General features: G+C 32.8%; 2 protein-coding genes and 1 long non-coding RNA gene across 7 annotated transcripts; 2 read left to right on the forward strand and 1 right to left on the reverse strand.

The window, feature by feature from the left end:
- Nucleotides 1-8,523: 8,523 nt before the first annotated feature.
- LOC105117586 (uncharacterized) lies at nucleotides 8,524-8,716 on the reverse strand. Its single transcript, XR_840783.1, has 2 exons — nucleotides 8,641-8,716; nucleotides 8,524-8,600 (listed from the first exon to the last, which is right to left on the reverse strand). It is a non-coding gene; the product is annotated as an uncharacterized LOC105117586 (long non-coding RNA).
- Nucleotides 8,636-13,816, forward strand: LOC105117570 (delta(24)-sterol reductase-like). Of its 3 annotated transcripts, none has more exons than XM_011015295.1 (3): nucleotides 8,636-8,702; nucleotides 11,341-12,612; nucleotides 12,939-13,816. In XM_011015295.1, exons 2-3 carry the CDS (start codon nucleotides 11,365-11,367, stop codon nucleotides 13,380-13,382), a joined length of 1,692 nt encoding a protein of 563 aa, XP_011013597.1. In that variant the 5' UTR covers nucleotides 8,636-8,702; nucleotides 11,341-11,364; the 3' UTR covers nucleotides 13,383-13,816. The 3 variants fall into 3 exon arrangements, with proteins under 3 accessions (XP_011013597.1, XP_011013603.1, XP_011013610.1); XM_011015301.1 differs by having other exon boundaries at nucleotides 8,660-8,702; nucleotides 11,284-12,612; XM_011015308.1 differs by lacking the exon at nucleotides 8,636-8,702 and adding an exon at nucleotides 9,246-9,269.
- A 2,162-nt stretch (nucleotides 13,817-15,978) lies between these two features.
- Nucleotides 15,979-19,554, forward strand: LOC105117593 (BTB/POZ domain protein, putative (DUF177)). Of its 3 annotated transcripts, none has more exons than XM_011015322.1 (3): nucleotides 15,979-16,059; nucleotides 17,048-17,793; nucleotides 19,020-19,554. In XM_011015322.1, the coding sequence occupies exons 2-3, from the start codon at nucleotides 17,234-17,236 to the stop codon at nucleotides 19,426-19,428; spliced, it is 969 nt and encodes a 322-aa protein (XP_011013624.1). In that variant the 5' UTR covers nucleotides 15,979-16,059; nucleotides 17,048-17,233; the 3' UTR covers nucleotides 19,429-19,554. The 3 variants fall into 3 exon arrangements, with proteins under 3 accessions (XP_011013624.1, XP_011013635.1, XP_011013627.1); XM_011015333.1 differs by lacking the exon at nucleotides 15,979-16,059 and adding an exon at nucleotides 16,066-16,156; XM_011015325.1 differs by lacking the exon at nucleotides 15,979-16,059 and adding an exon at nucleotides 16,323-16,624.
- The last annotated feature ends 36 nt before the right edge of the window (nucleotides 19,555-19,590 follow it).

Genomic DNA, 19,590 nt, shown 5'->3' on the forward strand with positions numbered 1-19,590 from the left:
TTGATAATTAAGTTTTGTTGTTTTATTTAATTTTTTTTCTACAAAATTACCCTAGTATCACAAATAGAACATGGATTTTGCATGTCTAACCAAGTAGATTTGAGTTATTTTTTTCAACTTTTTTTGGTCATATTTTTTTCTTTAATTTCATACTTCAATATTTTGGTTACTAAAAATTAAGCTTTGAATTATTATTTTTTATTTTATTTTCTACTAGATTATAGTGTTCTCATTTAATTTTTTTTCATTATCAAATAAAATCTTTGAACATTTGATTTTATAAAAGTGATTTTTAATTCAAATTTTATCATTCAGCATTTAATTGATTAATATTTTTTTATTACTTCTATTTTATGAGGTTTTTTTAATTTTATGCTTGTAATCACAGAGTTATCTGGTTAACCTAGTTCAATTCAGGTTTTTGTTGTTTTTTTTAAAACTATTTTTTTTTAATCTTGCATTTCAGTATTGTATTATTTGATAATAGATCTTCATAGTTAAATTCAATTTGCTTTTGATATGATGCTTTTGTGAAAACCAAGTTACATTTTCATATGTTAAGATGGGTTTGAGTCAGGTTTTTTAACCTTTTTTTATTGTCAATTTTTTTCTAGTTCATTTATTATCATTATATTTTTTTTTATTCATGTTACTAAGTTAGCTAAATTTATATTTAAACTCAATCATCTATCTAGTAATATTTAGACATGATCATCTTTGCTAGAAAAAATAGTTGGGCTTTGGTTGCCATATGAGCTGAAAAGGAAGCTTGCTTGTGATTTATTATTATTATTATTATTATTTATATTTTTTTTTATAAATGCATTAATCCGATTAGATAGCTTGTGATTTGATTAAAGTTTTATTTTTTTTATGAAAAAAATATTTTGTTTTGATATGCTAAAAATAACCTAAAAACACTATTTAATTTTTTAATTAAAATCACTCTTATTTGCTTATGATAATATGTAGCCAACTTTTTTTTTAGAAAAGAAAAGAAAACACAGAATTGTTTAGTTTAACGGTCCATTTATCGTCCGCATGCTTGTGAACATTAAGGTTTGATAAAAATTAGTTATTTGATTTATTTATTTATTGGGAGAGTTGGTGAATTGAATTGGATAAATTTGAAGAGGAAAAAAAGGACTAGTCCAGAAATTTTTGAAAGAGCACATAGTTAATTAATCAAATTGAAAATAATTGATGCAAACTAAGATAAATATTTCAACTCAAAATTTAAAATTGAATTAAAGGTTATATTCTTATATATTATTTATATTATTTTTTTAATATATGTTTTTAAATAAAATCTTTCAGATTTTAAAATTTATATATATTTATTATTATCTTGTGCTTATTTTTATTAAATAAAATAAAAATAATAAAATTTTAACTCATGGTTATTTTGTTATTAAAACTTTGATATTATATAAAAAATAATAAAAATAAAACTTAATTCCTGAGACTTTAAAATATAACTTATTAATGGTATAAATAAGTCAAGAGGCTTTCCTTTTCAGCATTTTCTCATCACAGCGTCCAATCAATCCAGCCGAACCTGCCAAAAAACTCTCAAAACAAGAAGGATAATCTCAAATCATTAATCTCTCCGAGCAAAAGGTCCATTTATGAGCAGGTATTTTCTTAACCAAAACACAAGTACATATGGTGTTATTCAAAAACGAAAACAGGAATAACAGTCCATAGTTGTCTTGATTTTCTAATTCGGGTCGGCATCAAACCGTTCGACTTACAAAGAAAGAAGAGAGACGTATTAAATCAACATATTTTATAAATGCATTAATCCGATTAGATAGCTTGTGATTTGATTAAAGTTTTATTTTTTTTATGAAAAAAATATTTTGTTTTGATATGCTAAAAATAACCTAAAAACACTATTTAATTTTTTAATTAAAATCACTCTTATTTGCTTATGATAATATGTAGCCAACTTTTTTTTTAGAAAAGAAAAGAAAACACAGAATTGTTTAGTTTAACGGTCCATTTATCGTCCGCATGCTTGTGAACATTAAGGTTTGATAAAAATTAGTTATTTGATTTATTTATTTATTGGGAGAGTTGGTGAATTGAATTGGATAAATTTGAAGAGGAAAAAAAGGACTAGTCCAGAAATTTTTGAAAGAGCACATAGTTAATTAATCAAATTGAAAATAATTGATGCAAACTAAGATAAATATTTCAACTCAAAATTTAAAATTGAATTAAAGGTTATATTCTTATATATTATTTATATTATTTTTTTAATATATGTTTTTAAATAAAATCTTTCAGATTTTAAAATTTATATATATTTATTATTATCTTGTGCTTATTTTTATTAAATAAAATAAAAATAATAAAATTTTAACTCATGGTTATTTTGTTATTAAAACTTTGATATTATATAAAAAATAATAAAAATAAAACTTAATTCCTGAGACTTTAAAATATAACTTATTAATGGTATAAATAAGTCAAGAGGCTTTCCTTTTCAGCATTTTCTCATCACAGCGTCCAATCAATCCAGCCGAACCTGCCAAAAAACTCTCAAAACAAGAAGGATAATCTCAAATCATTAATCTCTCCGAGCAAAAGGTCCATTTATGAGCAGGTATTTTCTTAACCAAAACACAAGTACATATGGTGTTATTCAAAAACGAAAACAGGAATAACAGTCCATAGTTGTCTTGATTTTCTAATTCGGGTCGGCATCAAACCGTTCGACTTACAAAGAAAGAAGAGAGACGTATTAAATCAACATACCATGGATCTGTGTACCAAACTCAAAAGGTCCAGGATGCGATTTCAGGCGATACTGCGACTGAGAAAATTAAACGAAGAACATACATCCAGCGGAGTTCTCGTGCTTCTATATATATATATATATGGCATCAGTTGCCCTCGCACACTCACTATAATCTGCCAGCTGATTTGGAAGTCTGAGCATGCAAAATAATCTCGAGCCAGAGGAGACCAAGGATCATGTCGCGGCCTTTTTTCTTTGAGTGGGAGCTCGAACTTCCGAGTCATGGCTGTGTAAGCTCTATAACTTGTTGGTATATTCGTCTAGTAAAAAAACAAAGGATCTCAGTATCGCTCTTCTCTAGCTCGCATCTCCAATCTTTAATAATCCATCGAATCTGTTGTACGTGACTGGTGGAGATGTTGTGCTTGGTTTGTTTCATGCTATTGAAAATTGTCATTTGCGATCGAGATATCAATATGTTCTTACGTTAACTACTGAATGAGACTACGTAGAATATTATCCAGGAAAGGATATTGCCATATAATATCTAGAACTTCTGATGCATTTTTTCCGAATATGTAAATTCTAGAATTTATCCACATGTGTTTTTCTACATCTGTAATTTTTAGTTTTTTTTCTCTACATTTTGTCCAGTATTTCTGAATTCTAGCTATGTTTTTTCCTTCAATAGGGTTGATAAATTTAGTTACCGTAACTATCAAATTTTACTGGTTTGTTATTGAAAGGATTGCTGTACCCTGCTGAGTTGCATTTGAAATTATGATCACAATTGATATAAATTTTAAAAAATAAAAAATATTTTTTTAATATATTGTTAAATAAAAAACACTTCATATAAAAATAGCATTCTATATATAAAATTTTATTAAAAAAACACTGTACAAGAATTGTAACACGAGTAGGGAATAAAAAGGACAATTATAAGTGCAAATTTGGTGTAGTGTAGATTGCAATTTTTCTTCTCGAGAAACAGCATGTCATTATGACTCTACTCTGCCCCTTCCATGCCACAAGCAAACGATAAATGTTCGACGACAAAAGCATTGATAAGAACAATTTGGCACCGAGCCTTGATCACTTCTCGAAAGGAAATAAATGGCTATCCACGCATCCTTCCGATCCATTGCCATCATTTTACGGGCTCGTACGTTGATTTTTTAATTGACAAAAAGTCAGTCATGATATGTCGAAGGCCATTATCTCTTCTGCCAAAAAAACTGGGCAATCTCTTGAACAGTAAAGGATGCAATGAACAGTATTATCAAGTTCGAGTCTTAGTTGGTCATATGATAGCCACTGGAGATTTACATGGTCGTTAATTTCAAGACCCGTAGGATTAGTCGTGGTACGCGTAAACTGACCCGAATACCCATATTAATCTAAAAAACAAAAAAAATGTAATCTTGTTCTTCTAACAAGGCAAAAGAGTACAGTCTTCATACACTTTTGTTTTTTAACTTTAATATAACCTGAAAAATTAAATTTAGCATTATTAATTTTTAGGTTTTGAGTTGAATTTGTATTTTTAAACTGATTTTATTGTGGGATTAGTCATGGTATGCGTAAACTGGCCCAGACACTCATATTAATTTAAAAAAAAAAAAGATGTAATCTTGTTCTTCTAACAAGGCAAAAGAGTACAGTCTTCATACACTTTTGTTTTTTAACTTTAATATGACCTGAAAAATTAAATTTAGCATTATTAATTTTTAGGTTTTGAGTTGAATTTGTATTTTTAAACTGATTTTCAACCACACCTCATAACCTCGTAACCGTATCTCTTAAACCCAGCAAATAATGTATTATTTTTTTATATTTTTATTGTTATTAAATTATTTTAATATGTTGATATCAAAAATAATTTTTAAAAAATAAAAAAAATTATTAATATATATTTTAATATAAAAAATTATTTAAAAAATAACTATAATTATATTTCTAAAATCACAAATGTCCTCTAATTACGGAATTTGTTAGAGCAAATGTCCTCTAATTACGGAATTTGTTAGAAAATTTTGTTTTTCTTTTTTATAATTGGTTTTTCCTTTTATTAATGGTAACATTCCAAGTATTTTTTTTAAAGCAGAACTTCCTAATTAACATGCATTTTATCAAGAATAAAAAATAATATAATTATAATTGTACCGTGAATATGGTCGGCCCCTTTTTTCTAACAAAAGATTTGCCATTAATTACTTTTTTATCGTAGTATTATTACTTGATTTGACTCTAATTAAGTTAATGTACTTGGAGATTCAAGATTCAACACGATAACTTGGAGGGTGCGAGGAAGGAATTTCTTTTTAATCGTTCATTCTTGGAATGGTTTTAATATATTTATAAAAACAATAAGAATATTAATTTAATTCTCTACTTAACCCACCATCCCAAATAATTTCATACACAAAAAAAAAAAAATTATTTGATATTCTTGATGAGAATAGAAATTTATTATCAAACAACATCGAATAAGATTGAGCTTTGCCTTTACCAGCAATGTGGGATAATTTTTTAAGATGTTATATATTGATTTTTTTGTAATGAGAAAAATGTATTGTCAAACCGTGTTATTAATAGTCTTCCGGTTGATCCTGGATCCACGCACTTGAGCTTCTTCTTTATATATATATATATATATATATATATATGCACAATTTATTGACATGTTATATATTTATATCATAAAGAAATTCTAATGATATTATTTTTCACTTATATACAATGATTTTTTATTTTTACATTGAAAAGTTTTTTTTTCTTTTTCTTTTTCTTTTTACAATTTAAAAATCTTTTTTTTCTTTTTCTTTTTACAATTTAAAAATGCTTTTATAAAAATTTAAAATGTTTTTATTTTTTTCTTTACTTCAAATTAATAATTTTTCATATTTTAAAATTATTTTGATGTGTTAATATAAAAAAATAATTTTTAAAAAATAAAAAAATATTATTTTAATATATATTTCTAAATAAAAATAATTTTAAAAAATAACTATAACTACACTCACAAAAACATGTTGTATCACATACATACATACATACATACATACATATATATATATATATAAAAGCAGTGCTTATCACTATGCCAAGTCAAACATTTACGAGAAAGGTTGCAATTTATGAAACCGGTAATCAAGGAAGAAATTTGCTGGTTATAAGCAATGTTGATAGTCGATCCTGAACCTATTTTTTATTTTGCTTTTTCTTTTCTTTTTACTGTTTTTTCTTCATTTTGTCGTACTGAGGAATATTTACGGTCCTTTTTCTTAGTAATATGATACTATGTGGAATACTATAGGAGTATTTAATATCGCGGTTCAAATATTATTTATAAATATACATATTTTTAAAATATATTTTATTGTTTTAATATATTTACATGAAAAATAATTTTTAACAAATAAAATAAAATATTATTTTAATATATCTTCAAATATAAAATACTTTACCAATATATAACACGCCCGCAAGTCAGGGCCGTGCCTATATTAGGAACACGTCTCTCTGTAAAGAACAACCGCAGGAAAAAGAAAATGAATATCAGAATCGAAATCATCAATTCAATCCTCAAAAGGTAACTATTTTCATCGAAAAATCATATCAGAATTTCAAATGTAGAAATAATTTTTTTTTTCAAAGTCGCATAATAGTAAAACTCTTTTTTAACAAATAACATAATTCAAAATTTAAAATTTAATAGCATAGTTTAGACTCATTCGTGACCCACAATTATATATATATATATAATCTATTTTAAAATTTAAATTTAAAAAATAAATTAAACTTAAACAAGTACTGTATTCTTATATAAGCTCTACAAGTAAAAAGAGTTATTTACGTGATTTGAAATTAAAACTGTTCTGGAACAAGAAAAAATTACGTCAATTTCCTTAAGATAAAATCACACGTATATTTTTTTTTCAATGAAAAAAGTATTTATTAATAATAAAAAATACACTTTTTATAATAAAAAACATTAGTTTTTCTTATAATTAAAACCTGTAATTGTTTTCTAAAAAAACAAAAAGGGTAAATTCAAAAACACGTGCATGACTATTTTTAATTGTAGAGTTTGTATAAAGATAGAAAATTTATAAATGGAGCGTAGAGTTTGTAAAAAAAACAAAACAATTATTACTGTAGAGGAATAAAGTTTGATTTATTTTTTAAATAGTTTTTTTAAGAAAATAAGAAAATTGGAAATAATATGTGTTTGAAATGCCGAAGATTTTATTACGTGTTTAAGGTATTATTTGATTTTATTATTTTTTAATTTAAATTATTTTTTATATTATCATATTATTTTAATATATTAATATAAAAATAAATTATAAAAAAATTATCTAAAAATATAAAACATATTTAAAAACAATATTTACCGGAGATGGTGCAAAGTGGCCATCTATGTCAATCTAATCCCCTCCTTCCTTCCTTCTCGAATTTCACTTTTTTATATTGGTCGGTCCACCTCCCTCTCTAAACTTAAACAAGTACTGTATTCTTATATAAGCTCTACAAGTAAAAAGAGTTATTTACGTGATTTGAAATTAAAACTGTTCTGGAACAAGAAAAAATTACGTCAATTTCCTTAAGATAAAATCACACGTATATTTTTTTTTCAATGAAAAAAGTATTTATTAATAATAAAAAATACATTTTTTATAATAAAAAACATTAGTTTTTCTTATAATTAAAACCTGTAATTGTTTTCTAAAAAAACAAAAAGGGTAAATTCAAAAACACGTGCATGACTATTTTTAATTGTAGAGTTTGTATAAAGATAGAAAATTTATAAATGGAGCGTAGAGTTTGTAAAAAAAACAAAACAATTATTACTGTAGAGGAATAAAGTTTGATTTATTTTTTAAATAGTTTTTTTAAGAAAATAAGAAAATTGGAAATAATATGTGTTTGAAATGCCGAAGATTTTATTACGTGTTTAAGGTATTATTTGTTTTTATTATTTTTTTAATTTAAATTATTTTTTATATTATCATATTATTTTAATATATTAATATAAAAATAAATTATAAAAAAATTATCTAAAAATATAAAACATATTTAAAAACAATATTTACCGGAGATGGTGCAAAGTGGCCATCTATGTCAATCTAATCCCCTCCTTCCTTCCTTCTCGAATTTCACTTTTTTATATTGGTCGGTCCACCTCCCTCTCCTTTGGCAATTCAAACGCATCAATAATCTAAAAAATCACCATCATTTAATTAATTGAACCTAGCTGCATAAGGGGTCACATCGAATCATCTTTTTCCGGCTATCCTTTTCCGTTAAAGTATTTCTAAAGCAAGAGAAAGATTAAATATTAAATTTTTTGTGGGGGTTAATGCTTCATTAGTGCATGTTTGCAACAAAGAAGTCTTAAAAATAACTATGACGAACCATCTAATGGTTAAGTGGTAAAAATTTAAAATTAAAAGGTTTATTTTTTTGTGTTTTCAGGTTCAAGTTCTTGATTGCTTATACGATAGCTACTAGAGACTTATATAATTATTAACTCCAGGATTCGTAAAATTAATCGTAATACATAGATCCGAACAACTACGCTAATCTAAAAAAAATAACTGTCACGGTCGTCACATGATGGCGAGTCTATCTGGGCGAGTCCAACGTGACAGCCAGCGAATCTCTTCGGGTTGTTTTTGTGATCTGTCTTCGATATCTTCATTTTTCTTGTTTCTTTCTCTTTAGTATTTCTCTTTTAAGAAAAGGAAAATATTATTTTATTGTTATTTTTGTTTTATTAAGTAAAATGTCACCCTGTTTCTGCTCACCACTTGCCAGTAAACTTCACTCACTATATTAATCACTCGAGCTTCAATCCGGTCCCCATCTGCCCATTTCCGAGCGATCACTCGAGCTTCTAAGCTTAAAATCCGGTCCCCATCTGCCCATTTCCGAGCCTACTGTGTTTCAGGTAGCTTTTCTTTTCTCCTTCTCTAAAATCTTAGTCTTTTGATTCTTTGGTCCCTTTTCAGCGTTTTTGTTTGCTATAATTTTTAGAAAATGATGGAATCCGTTGGAAAAGGGAGGTATTGGATTCGTGTCATGTGTTAAAAGCTACATTTTTCCTTTTCACTGAAACAAAATGACTATAAAGTTTTATTTTTCTGGTTTCTGGTGAGTGTCATCCAAGTGGGTTATTCTGTTTGGTTGCAGAGAAGATGAAGGAAACTTAAACCTTTTAGACAGTTATTGTTCTTGTTCCTTAATTATTTTTCTCGCGCTCAATTTTAGTTTCTGTCCAGAATCTTTTCATTTTAAGGGTAGATCGGACCTCTTATTACTCTTTGGCAGGTCTCATTTCCTGTTAGTTAAGTACTTTGTTAATTTCATGTGAAAAATCGTCACATCTTTAGTTGTGGAAGTGTCTTTCTTTGGTGGAATCATTTTTAGAAGATTGGGCTTACTGGAAGTGCCTTTTGTACCATGTCATCATTTTGCTTGAAGAAATTCGCAATACCCGTTGAACTCGATCTGATAGTTAGTGGATCTGATATTTAGCAGTGTTTTTTAAACCCAGGGGTTCCATTTCAGATCAACGTTTTCTTTCATTTTTTGTTCTGTGATCTTGTCAAAAAGATCTTGATTTCCTGAAAGAAATGTGCGTTTCGGGTCTCTAAGTGAGCATATGATATTTAATATTATGCAGTTGAAGATAATTTGCTTTAGATCTTCTAAATCTTGGTCTTATAATGTTGCTCGTTGTGCTTTCTATGGTATGAATTCTGTTCCTTAAAGGCGAATGGAGGTACATTGAGGTTATGAATGTGAAGCAGATCACAGTGAGGAAATGCAATGTAGATCCAAAAGGATAATTAGCAATGTCTAGGTTGCATGCGAGATTTATTATAGACTATTGAACCATGTGCGGATGATTTTGCAAATTCAACCTAGCAAATCTCATTGTATATATATATATACACACCAACTTATCTCAATTGTAAACATAAATCCATTTTCTATGTTAAAGCGTAGCCAGGTGGAAAATATCAGCCATGTGGCATACAATTTAAAATAATTAAGTAAAAGGTTGTAAAGTAAATAAACCGAGAGATTTTCTTCTATTTCCAATTTTTCCCAAATCTGCGAATTAGGTTTTTATTTCTACTTTTAAAAAAAATTTGTGTTGAGCTTCATAGTTGAAATTTTGTGCCAAACGAGAATATTTATCAACTCAGCAATCTTTAACACAGCAAATCGATTTTTGTTAACAATTAATATTAGCTGGATCTTGCCTAATCGTAACAAGCATAGTGTTGTAGTTCAATTTGCCTATTTGATATGAACAGTCTCAAACAGGTTTTTTCCAGTGATTGTTAATTAACCTATAGGTTGCAGTTTGAGCTTATTTTTATTTTTTTTCCCTTTTGGAAACTTCCTCTGAAATGGTGTTTTTAATTTTAATGTGAACTCAATTTTGTCACTCTTATATTGTTCCCTTCAGTTGGGTAGATGATAAAGCTGAGCATCATTGTCAATGGTATCTTAATGTTAGCTATTATTTTTAGTTTGTCTAAGGCTTAGTAAAGACAGGGCCATCTGCATGCCTTCATTGTATGTCTCTTTTTGCAGAATTGATATGCACCTAATCAGCTTGTTAAATTTTAGGACATATCATAGTTTTCCTGGTAGTTGTGACTCAATTGAGTATTTTAGTTCTGGAAAGAACTTTTGTGGTCCTAAAGTAACTTTTTTATGCTACACCTAATCAGCTTCTCCTATGTCTTCTTTTGTGTGTTAATCTCTCTTTTCTTGACATTCGAAGTTAGCATGTGCTTTTCAACATAATCTGCCAAGTGTATTTGTTCCAATGGGAGGGATTGGTGTATGCCACAGACCCAGGGCATACTTATTTATCTTGGTTAGACTTTGGCACTTTTAGTTCACCCATTGTACTTGTTGGAGATTCATAATGGAAATCCCTGTGGCTTCTCACTGACTCATGTTTTGCTGGGGCTAAAGGTTCAGGCTTTGTGCTTTGCATGTTTTGGATACTGGTGCCTTAAGATACTATCTTTCTCTACTCATGATGCCATCCGTTGACCTTATGACTACCTACTACTATGCTGTGTAATGTTTTTAACTACAGCTTTCTGCAGTATAACTTTCTTTGAAGAACATTTTCTGCTTCAATATGTGCATCAAAAGGTTCACATACTGTTTCTTAAGAGATGCAATTGTCCCTACACAACTGTAATTTTGGAAGAGACCTGATTGATTTCATATTCATCCTATTGACTAACTCAATAACCCTTTTCATTTCTTCAGTGCAAACTGCAACACTTTAGATTTATTACATGCATTTTGTCGTGTGTAACAGTTGTGGTTAGTGGTTCCCTGAAGTATATGATGTTGATGCATTGTCATCAATACCTTTCCCAAATTTTATTTTTAAGTGGAATGCAGAAATTGTTGAACTTTAGTGCTCTTTTTTGCTGCCTATTCTTTGCTAATGTCCCAGAATCCTTACTGATGTTACTTTATTCATCTTGAAGGCCTGGAGCCTGAATGTGAATTTAAGCAATTTCTATATGTTTATATATTTTGTGCAGTGAAAGGAGTCTTCCTGAAGCACAATGTCCGATCTCGAGGCCCCCCTGCGCCCAAAGAGGAAGAAGGTGTGGGTAGACTATTTTGTCCGGTTCAGATGGATCTTAGTTATTTTTGTTGTTCTCCCAATCTCCTTCACCCTTTACTTTCTCACTTACCTTGGGGATGTCAAATCAGAGATGAAATCCTACAAACAGCGTCAGAAGGAACATGATGAAAATGTTAAAAAAGTGGTGAAACGCCTCAAAGAGAGGAATCCATCCAAGGATGGTCTTGTTTGCACTGCTCGTAAACCCTGGATTGCTGTTGGAATGCGGAATGTTGACTATAAACGGGCTCGGCACTTTGAAGTCGATTTATCAGCTTTCTGTAATATCCTTGAAATTGACAGGGAGAGAATGGTTGCTAGAGTTGAGCCACTTGTAAATATGGGACAGATTAGCAGGGCAAGTGTCCCAATGAATCTTTCCCTTGCAGTGGTTGCAGAACTTGATGATCTCACTGTTGGTGGGCTAATTAATGGTTATGGGATTGAAGGTAGCTCTCACATCTATGGCTTGTTCTCTGACACAGTTGTGGCTTATGAGATTGTTTTGGCAGATGGCCAGGTTGTTAGAGCCACCAAGGACAATGAATACTCTGATCTTTTCTATGCCATCCCTTGGTCTCAGGGAACACTTGGGCTTCTTGTCTCTGCTGAGATCAAGCTTATTCCTGTTAAAGAATACATGAGGCTGACCTACAAACCTGTAGTGGGTAATCTGAAAGAACTTGCACAGGCCTATATAGACTCGTTTGCACCCAGAGATGGAGATCAGGATAACCCAGAGAAGGTTCCAGACTTTGTGGAGACTATGATTTATAACTCTACCGAAGGTGTGATGATGACAGGGAGATATGCCTCCAAAGAAGAGGCCAAGAAGAAGGGAAATGTGATAAACAATGTTGGTTGGTGGTTTAAACCGTGGTTCTATCAGCATGCGCAGACAGCCCTAAAGAAAGGGGAGTTTGTAGAGTACATTCCAACCAGAGAATATTATCACAGGCACACAAGGTGTTTGTACTGGGAGGGGAAGCTTATACTTCCATTCGCTGATCAATGGTGGTTTAGATTTCTCTTAGGCTGGATGATGCCTCCAAAGGTTTCTCTTCTCAAGGCTACTCAAGGTGAAGCAATCAGAAACTATTACCATGAGATGCATGTCATTCAGGATATGCTTGTTCCTCTTTACAAGGTTGGGGATGCCCTAGAATGGGTTGACCGTGAGATGGAGGTAACCTTGGTCTCCTCTGTTCCTTTTCTTTTTACAGCTCTAGTTCTTTTTTTTTTTTTTTGGATAATTTTTACTTCCCATCTTTTCTTGGCATATGCTAAAAGTAATCTCCTCAAATGATTGATTTGTGTGAAAAATTAAGTCAACCTTGTATCATCCTAGCTTTGGTTGGGAACTCTTGTGGGCTCTGGGCAAGGAAACTATTTGAGAGGACATGACCATCGCAGGTGTTTGATATTGTAATACATAATAGCATGAGGATGTAAAATGACTGCATGAGGGTTGAGTGTCTTAAACATTGACCTGACTGTTGTTGATTTTTCCAGGTATATCCCATTTGGCTATGTCCGCACAGGTTGTTCAAGCTTCCTGTGAAAACTATGGTGTATCCTGAGCCAGGGTTTGAGCATCAGCACAGACAGGGAGACACATCCTATGCACAGATGTTCACCGATGTTGGGGTGTATTATTCACCTGGACCAGTGTTGAGGGGTGAGGTGTTCGATGGTGCAGATGCAGTTCGCAGAATGGAGAACTGGTTGATAGAAAACCACGGCTTCCAGCCTCAGTATGCAGTGTCTGAGCTGAATGAGAAGAAATTCTGGAGGATGTTTGATGCTGACCTCTATGAACACGCCAGGAAGAAATATGGAGCTGTGGGAACCTTCATGAGCGTGTACTACAAATCCAAGAAAGGAAGGAAGACGGAGAAGGAGGTGCAGGAAGCAGAACAAGCCCACCTTGAGACTGCTTATGCTGAGGCTGGTTAATAATGGACTGATTTTGAAGTGAAGTTTGGAAATGTGAAAACTATAGCATTTCTTTCTTTGCTGTTTCTTGCGTTTTCTGGTTGTCGCTGATAGATTAGACTCTTGTTTGGATGGTAGTTTCCAATCGTACTCGTGTTCTAGATAGTCTTGAGACTGTAGACCGCTTCTCACTGCTGCAGCCTGCAAAGGGGCATCAGTTGTTTGGCAACTGTTGTGCAGCTTGGGGAGTGCGTCTAGTCAGGTTAGGTTACCGTTGTGTTGGCTTTATTGAGTGGAGTTGTAATTGGCACTAGAGAAGAAATGAGAGATGATGATGATGATGATTCACTCAAAAGTGAAAATGTTATTTTCTGGTCTCCCCTCTCTCTCTGTTCCAGCCGGTAACTGAACAGTATATTCAAACGAAATTATTTGTGAAAAAAATAATTCCAAGAGAAGAAAGTTAATTGCAACTGAAAAACCCCAAGCGATTTGATTTGCTTGTGAATATTTTCCTCGCAAGCAACAGTCTGTATTTTTCTCCTCTTTGAGGAGTGAAGCTTAATCATGGAGTTTACCATGAGAAGGTGAGGTCAATGGTCACTAACGGTATACCCATAGCGCCACCCACGATCTAAGTTCTTATCCCAATTTAACGGATCCTGTCCAGCTTGAGATGGCCATCAACGTAGCTGAAAACCTAGAAAAGCAAGAGAAAATCTGTATTCAAATCAAGTCATGTATAAGAAAAAGCACATGATTTATGCGTTGATTTGGACAGGCTTCTAATTTTTAGTTTCTTATGGTGGGTGGTTAATATGCACGTGATTTATGCGTTGATTTAGACAGGCTTCTAATTAGATTTTAGTTTCTTATGGTGGGTGGTTAATATATTTATTCAACAATCCTCCATTCCACGCCCATCAACTTCATGACTGCTCTATCTCTCTGTATTTAGTGTTAGGCACAATAAATACTGTCAAAGTGAGACCACGATGGAGGTCCCGGAAAGGAGAAGCATTAAAGCATCTTCAACGTCTCCTTTCACTTCCCCTGCATAATCCCTTGAAGCGAGAGCTTGGACAGTCAATGGGAACGTGCAATTAAGCCCACCATGCAACGCTGAACCTTCTCATAGATATCTCTTGAAGAGGCTAGGTCTACAAATCCGCTTCACATGTAAGAAAAAACTAGTTATGAATGAGAATGAAACTGAATAGCTAACTTGTAATTAAACAGCGACGACCAATCAATTAGATATATAGTTTCGATCAGCGTAACTACAGTCAGAATCAAATTAATATAGTCAAACCTTCACTGGTTGTACGGTTTTGTCCTACTTATCAAAGCAAAAAACCAAACCAAACCCTAATTCATGGTCCCTGCACCATATTCTTATATATAATTTATTAGTATTCAATGATTTCATGCAGCTTTCCTAGGTCCTGACACAGGATTATAAGTTTCGACGAATAAGATCTGTATGATAGTTCCAAAGTCGGTCAACGTCTCGGCCACATTTTAAACATGGCTGGAAGCCTGTCACCATCAGATAAGCGGCGATAAAGTGTAACAAACAGCACCAAATAAGGGACCATGCCAGGGGAAAACAAGAAAATAGCAACCTCTTTCCACCCCATCTTAGCTGCAGCTTGAGCACCAACCAAGTTTCCAATTACTGATAACTGGCTTGTTGGATTTTCAAAAGTTGACAGAAACCTCTTTCCTTTAGAGAACCACTGGCCATAAATTTTAACATCAAGTGCCGCTATCGGAACCGCAAATACCCACCAAAGAACAAGGTAGGACACAGTGTTGGAGCATGCAGATTGGAGCAAAAGAAGCCAAGAAATCCAGGGAGCGGAGCGAACAGATGATTAACTACACGATGCCAGAATTCGGCTTCCACCACCTTGAAGAAAAACATGCGCCTCAATATGAAAAGAAAAGAAATTGAAGTAAGGATTCGGAAAGCAAGAGACCACAGCACAAGAAATCCTGCAGGGTGGAGCAGCGCAACATATGGTGCAGAGGGTCTGTGCATCAATTGGTGAAATTACCAGTGTCTTGAATAACAAAGCTCGGCCACCTAGAGATAGGCGAATCTTAAAATAACCAGCGTGAAACTTTGTTAAAATGGACCATGGGGATGGCTTGATTCTGTCCACAATGATGCTCGAGGGGTTGGTCTGTTGATCTTCTGTAGCGGTGTTTGATGTTTAGACTATTAGCTCCATCTCGAATCGAGATCTTTGGGCTGGCATTAATACCTAATTATGTTAATAGCTAGTAGCTTTGGCATTTGTGGGTTTATCAAGTGGAGGCAAGGTTTTTACACAGCAAAGATGCTCCAGACTACTGGGAGTTATACAACGAATGAAGTGCATTAAGTAATGTTTTAATCTAATAAATTAGAATATACGAAGAGCAGGCGAATAGTAAGCAATCTTAATTTTAGGGATTAAAATTAAGATTAAACCAATCTTTTTCTGTATTTAGCAGCCTGCACATTCGGCCCATCTTCGGCCTTTTTAGTTGTAGACTAGACTTGGGCCGAGATGAGAACAAAGTATTGGCTCTAATCTAATCTAATGGAAGCTACACAGCAGAGCTGTATTCAGTTCATTCCCGTCCTGTCCCTTGCAATTTGTAACCGAGTTGAGTTCTGTTCAACACGAGAAGCTGATATTTAGTCACCGTAAGTAGCTAAGTCACACAATCTTCTTTATGGTGTCTATGTTGCTGCACCTGTCAATTTCGCTCACTCTTGAACTGTTACTACATGTTTGTAATATGTGAGCAAGTGTTACTTCTTTGCTGCTCCCTCCCTGATTTAACCATTTTTCTGTGTAATGGGTTTCTTTTTTTGGTCTCTATAGAAACTGGGTCTCTCTCAAAAATTTTATAGATGGATGTAATTGCATTTTTTTGGTCTAGTTTTTGTGTTTATAAGCTGTTTGTAAGAATGTTCCGAGTAAAAATTCTGTTGAGGTTTATGTTAACTCTTGCTATTTACTAATCATTTCAATTTAAAGGCTTCAGTGTCTTTTCCTGGCCAGACAGATTTGCTTATAACTACCCAGAGAATAGCACTTAGGTTCTTTGTTTTGTTTTCCGGTTTGAGCATGGTCTTGAATAAAGCATGTAGTTTTAGCCTCGTAAATCATCGTGCAGCGTTGCAGCCATTCACCTTCTCTATTATATAGTTCGAAAGTGGAGATTTTGAAATAACTGGACAGCAATTCAGGGCACTAAAATCCCATGTAAGCCTGTTGGTTTCTAACTTCAATCTCAGTCCTTTTCTTGCTAGCCATGCACTATAGCTTTTATCACTATTTGTGATTATGTTTAACCTATGGTAGAGCTTCATATTTTAAAACTTTGAGAGGATTATGTTATGAGATGTTACAAACTGTAACCGTTAGGCAGACCATCAAGATACATGTAGCAGTATGTTTAAAATGTTCTGTCCCTTCACCTCTTCTTTGGTTGCTTTGATGTTATACGAAAATATCTTATTGCTGTCCCTTTATTTTCATATTTTCCATGTACTTCCATATGTTGAGTATTCAAAACTTTTAAATAGAAGCTGCCTGTGTTAAATAGATCATTAGAATCGTGTAGAATATTAGTCTGTTTTTTCTATTATGTCTTTCAGTCTAAACTGTTTTTCATTGTTTTTGCAGATTTAGTCGATACCTTTGACTTCCCTCTAGTTCGTATTGATTTCTCCCAACTCTTATGATCAAGAATTGCGTGACTATTATCTGGAGCATTTCTTATACTTCTCCTATTTATTTGCATATTAAACAAAAGAGCTTCATCATCTCTTCTCAAATAGAACTTCTCCTAGCTGAGTATAGGGAACCAAGATGTCACTTGTCTACTTCACATCCCCTATAGCTCTATCCCCCCACATTAACCAATTTAAAGCAGATGGTTTGCTCTCCCAAAAAATTTCTCTATCAAATCCAAGCTTTTCTGTTGTTGATTGCAAAATTTCAAGGGGTATAAGAAAGAGTGCATGTGATGTTTTTAGAAACAAATCACAAAGTATTATAAGGTTTACTGCAAGACATGCAGTGGACTCTAACAGTCAGAAGTTTACTGATTTATCTCTTAATTGGGATGATCAAGAGGAAGAAGACACTGAAGACATGGAATCGCCATGGGAAGGTGCTATTATTTACAAGAGAAATTCTTCAATTTCACATGTGGAGTACTGTACAACTTTAGAAAGGCTTGGGTTAGGAAAACTTTCAACTGAGATTTCAAAATCAAGGGCTTCAGTAATGGGATTGCGTGTCACGAAGGCCGTGAAGGATTACCCTCTTGGAACTCCTGTTCAGATCTCCATTGACGTGACAAAGAAGAAGAAAAGGTTGAGGCTAGATGGGATCATCAAAACTGTTATCACTCTTGCTTGCTACAGGTATTTTAGTTTCTGATCCTTGTTTTCCAGTGGACTTAACTTTTTTTCCCTGCGTATTTGTGCACTCTTTAAAATTCTTTTTTGCTTCTACCATATTGCAGTATTGTTTTCTTTTTTTCTTTAGTTTCCAGATTTACCTAGGAGAATGATTATCTGTGTTGGCTGTTTGAAATTATTTGCATATGATTAAATTTGTAAGAGGTTTCATGGAAATTCTTTCCCCGATCCAACCAATTCAACATATCTATTTTTAGAATTATCTGGATGTCTCTTGTGTGATTTTTATTATAGCATCTATGAAAAGCTACAGCTACAAATAATGACTTCAGTCTTTCAAAAGCGGAAAAATCAATTTTTTGCTCCTCTTAATGTGGTGGTGTAGTGTTCCTATACAATTATCATAGAGTTGGGCTGTAAAGTATGCCGCTCACAATGAGTCTGACAGCTGTGTGACCATATTTTAGGGAAAGTGCAAAATGTTGTCCTTTTGAGTTGTGACCAATTGCTAATCATGATATATTTTGTCACCAGCCCCAGATAGAACTACCAGCTTTAATGTTTCTATGAATAATACAACCATATGACAGTATGATTAGTAAATGGACTGTGCAGCAACCAAGATCAAGACTTTTGATTTACTTTCTTAGCTATCGCCAAGTTTTAGTTGCCATTTCTTTGGTTTTAGTAGAGTGTAGTCTTTGTGAGAAAAGAAAATGTAGATCCAGGCATCATCACTGTTTGATCTAAGCTGGCAAGAATTTTGTAGGTTATGCATGAGATAAGTAGCTTATATCTTGACCATGTTTGCTCGTTGAATGCACTTAATGTGAGAGTATATTTTAGGATAGCGATTGCTGGAATTTTCATGCAGCAGCTGCTATTAAAGACCCATGACTTGTCTGGAAAACAGCAGCTGCTATTAAAGACCCATGACTTTTCTGGAAAAAGCAATCTAACCAGTTCATCAAATTTTCTTGTTTACCTCTGATGTCTGACCGCATCAGGTATGGGTGTTAGTATTCATCTTGAACTTCATTTAAAAGTATTGACAAAAGGTTGAGAATAATATGACAATATCTTTTGATTTGATGCCAAGAATTTTCCAGGTCATACATAATCTTCCCATGTAGGCCAAATTTTATGTTGCATTTTGTTTCACAACATACTTAGTGCTTCCTTATCATTCTTCTATAATTGAACCCACTTGTTTATCATTTATGATGAAGGTGTGGAGAGCCAGTTGCTGAGGGCATTTTCTCCAACTTCTCTCTCTTACTATCTGAAGAACCCGTGGAAGAACCAGAGATTATTAATATGGGAAAAGTATTTGGTAATGATAAATTGAAATCTTCAATTTTTGAGGAAGAAGACAGTGATGAAGCTTCAATCGAGTGGGACGACCGGTTGCACTTCCCTCCTGAAGATAAGGAAATTGATATTTCAAAGCCCCTCCGAGATACGGTGCATGTAGAAATTACCCTTGATGTTATCTGTGATCCAAGCTGCAAAGGTTTATGCCTCGAGTGTGGTACAAACTTGAACAAAAGCAGTTGTAACTGTAGCAAAGAGAAGGAGAAGGAGAGAGGACCCGGCCCTCTTAAAGATCTGAAAAAACAGATGCTGTCAGGATCTTAAGAGTAATTGCACCTCAAACATTTTCTCGCGTTCGTTCGCAAGTGGTGGAAATTATTAGGGTTTTCGTTTTTTAAAATGTTCTACAAAACTGCATTTGAATCACGCCACGCCATCATATGGATTTTACCTCCATGTGTGATAAAACACATGCAGACAGACCCC

Source organism: Populus euphratica, unplaced genomic scaffold (genome assembly GCF_000495115.2).
Source record: "Populus euphratica unplaced genomic scaffold, PopEup_1.0 scaffold5.1, whole genome shotgun sequence".
NCBI lineage: Eukaryota > Viridiplantae > Streptophyta > Magnoliopsida > Malpighiales > Salicaceae > Populus > Populus euphratica.

Coding starts and splice junctions, on each gene's coding strand:
- LOC105117570 (XM_011015295.1), top strand. CDS start 11,365: ATGTCCGATCTCGAGGCCCCCCTGCGCCCAAAGAGGAAGAAGGTGTGG. Junction 12,613..12,938: donor GGGTTGACCGTGAGATGGAG/GTAACCTTGGTC, acceptor TGATTTTTCCAG/GTATATCCCATTTGGCTATG.
- LOC105117593 (XM_011015322.1), top strand. CDS start 17,234: ATGTCACTTGTCTACTTCACATCCCCTATAGCTCTATCCCCCCACATT. Junction 17,794..19,019: donor ATCACTCTTGCTTGCTACAG/GTATTTTAGTTT, acceptor TTTATGATGAAG/GTGTGGAGAGCCAGTTGCTG.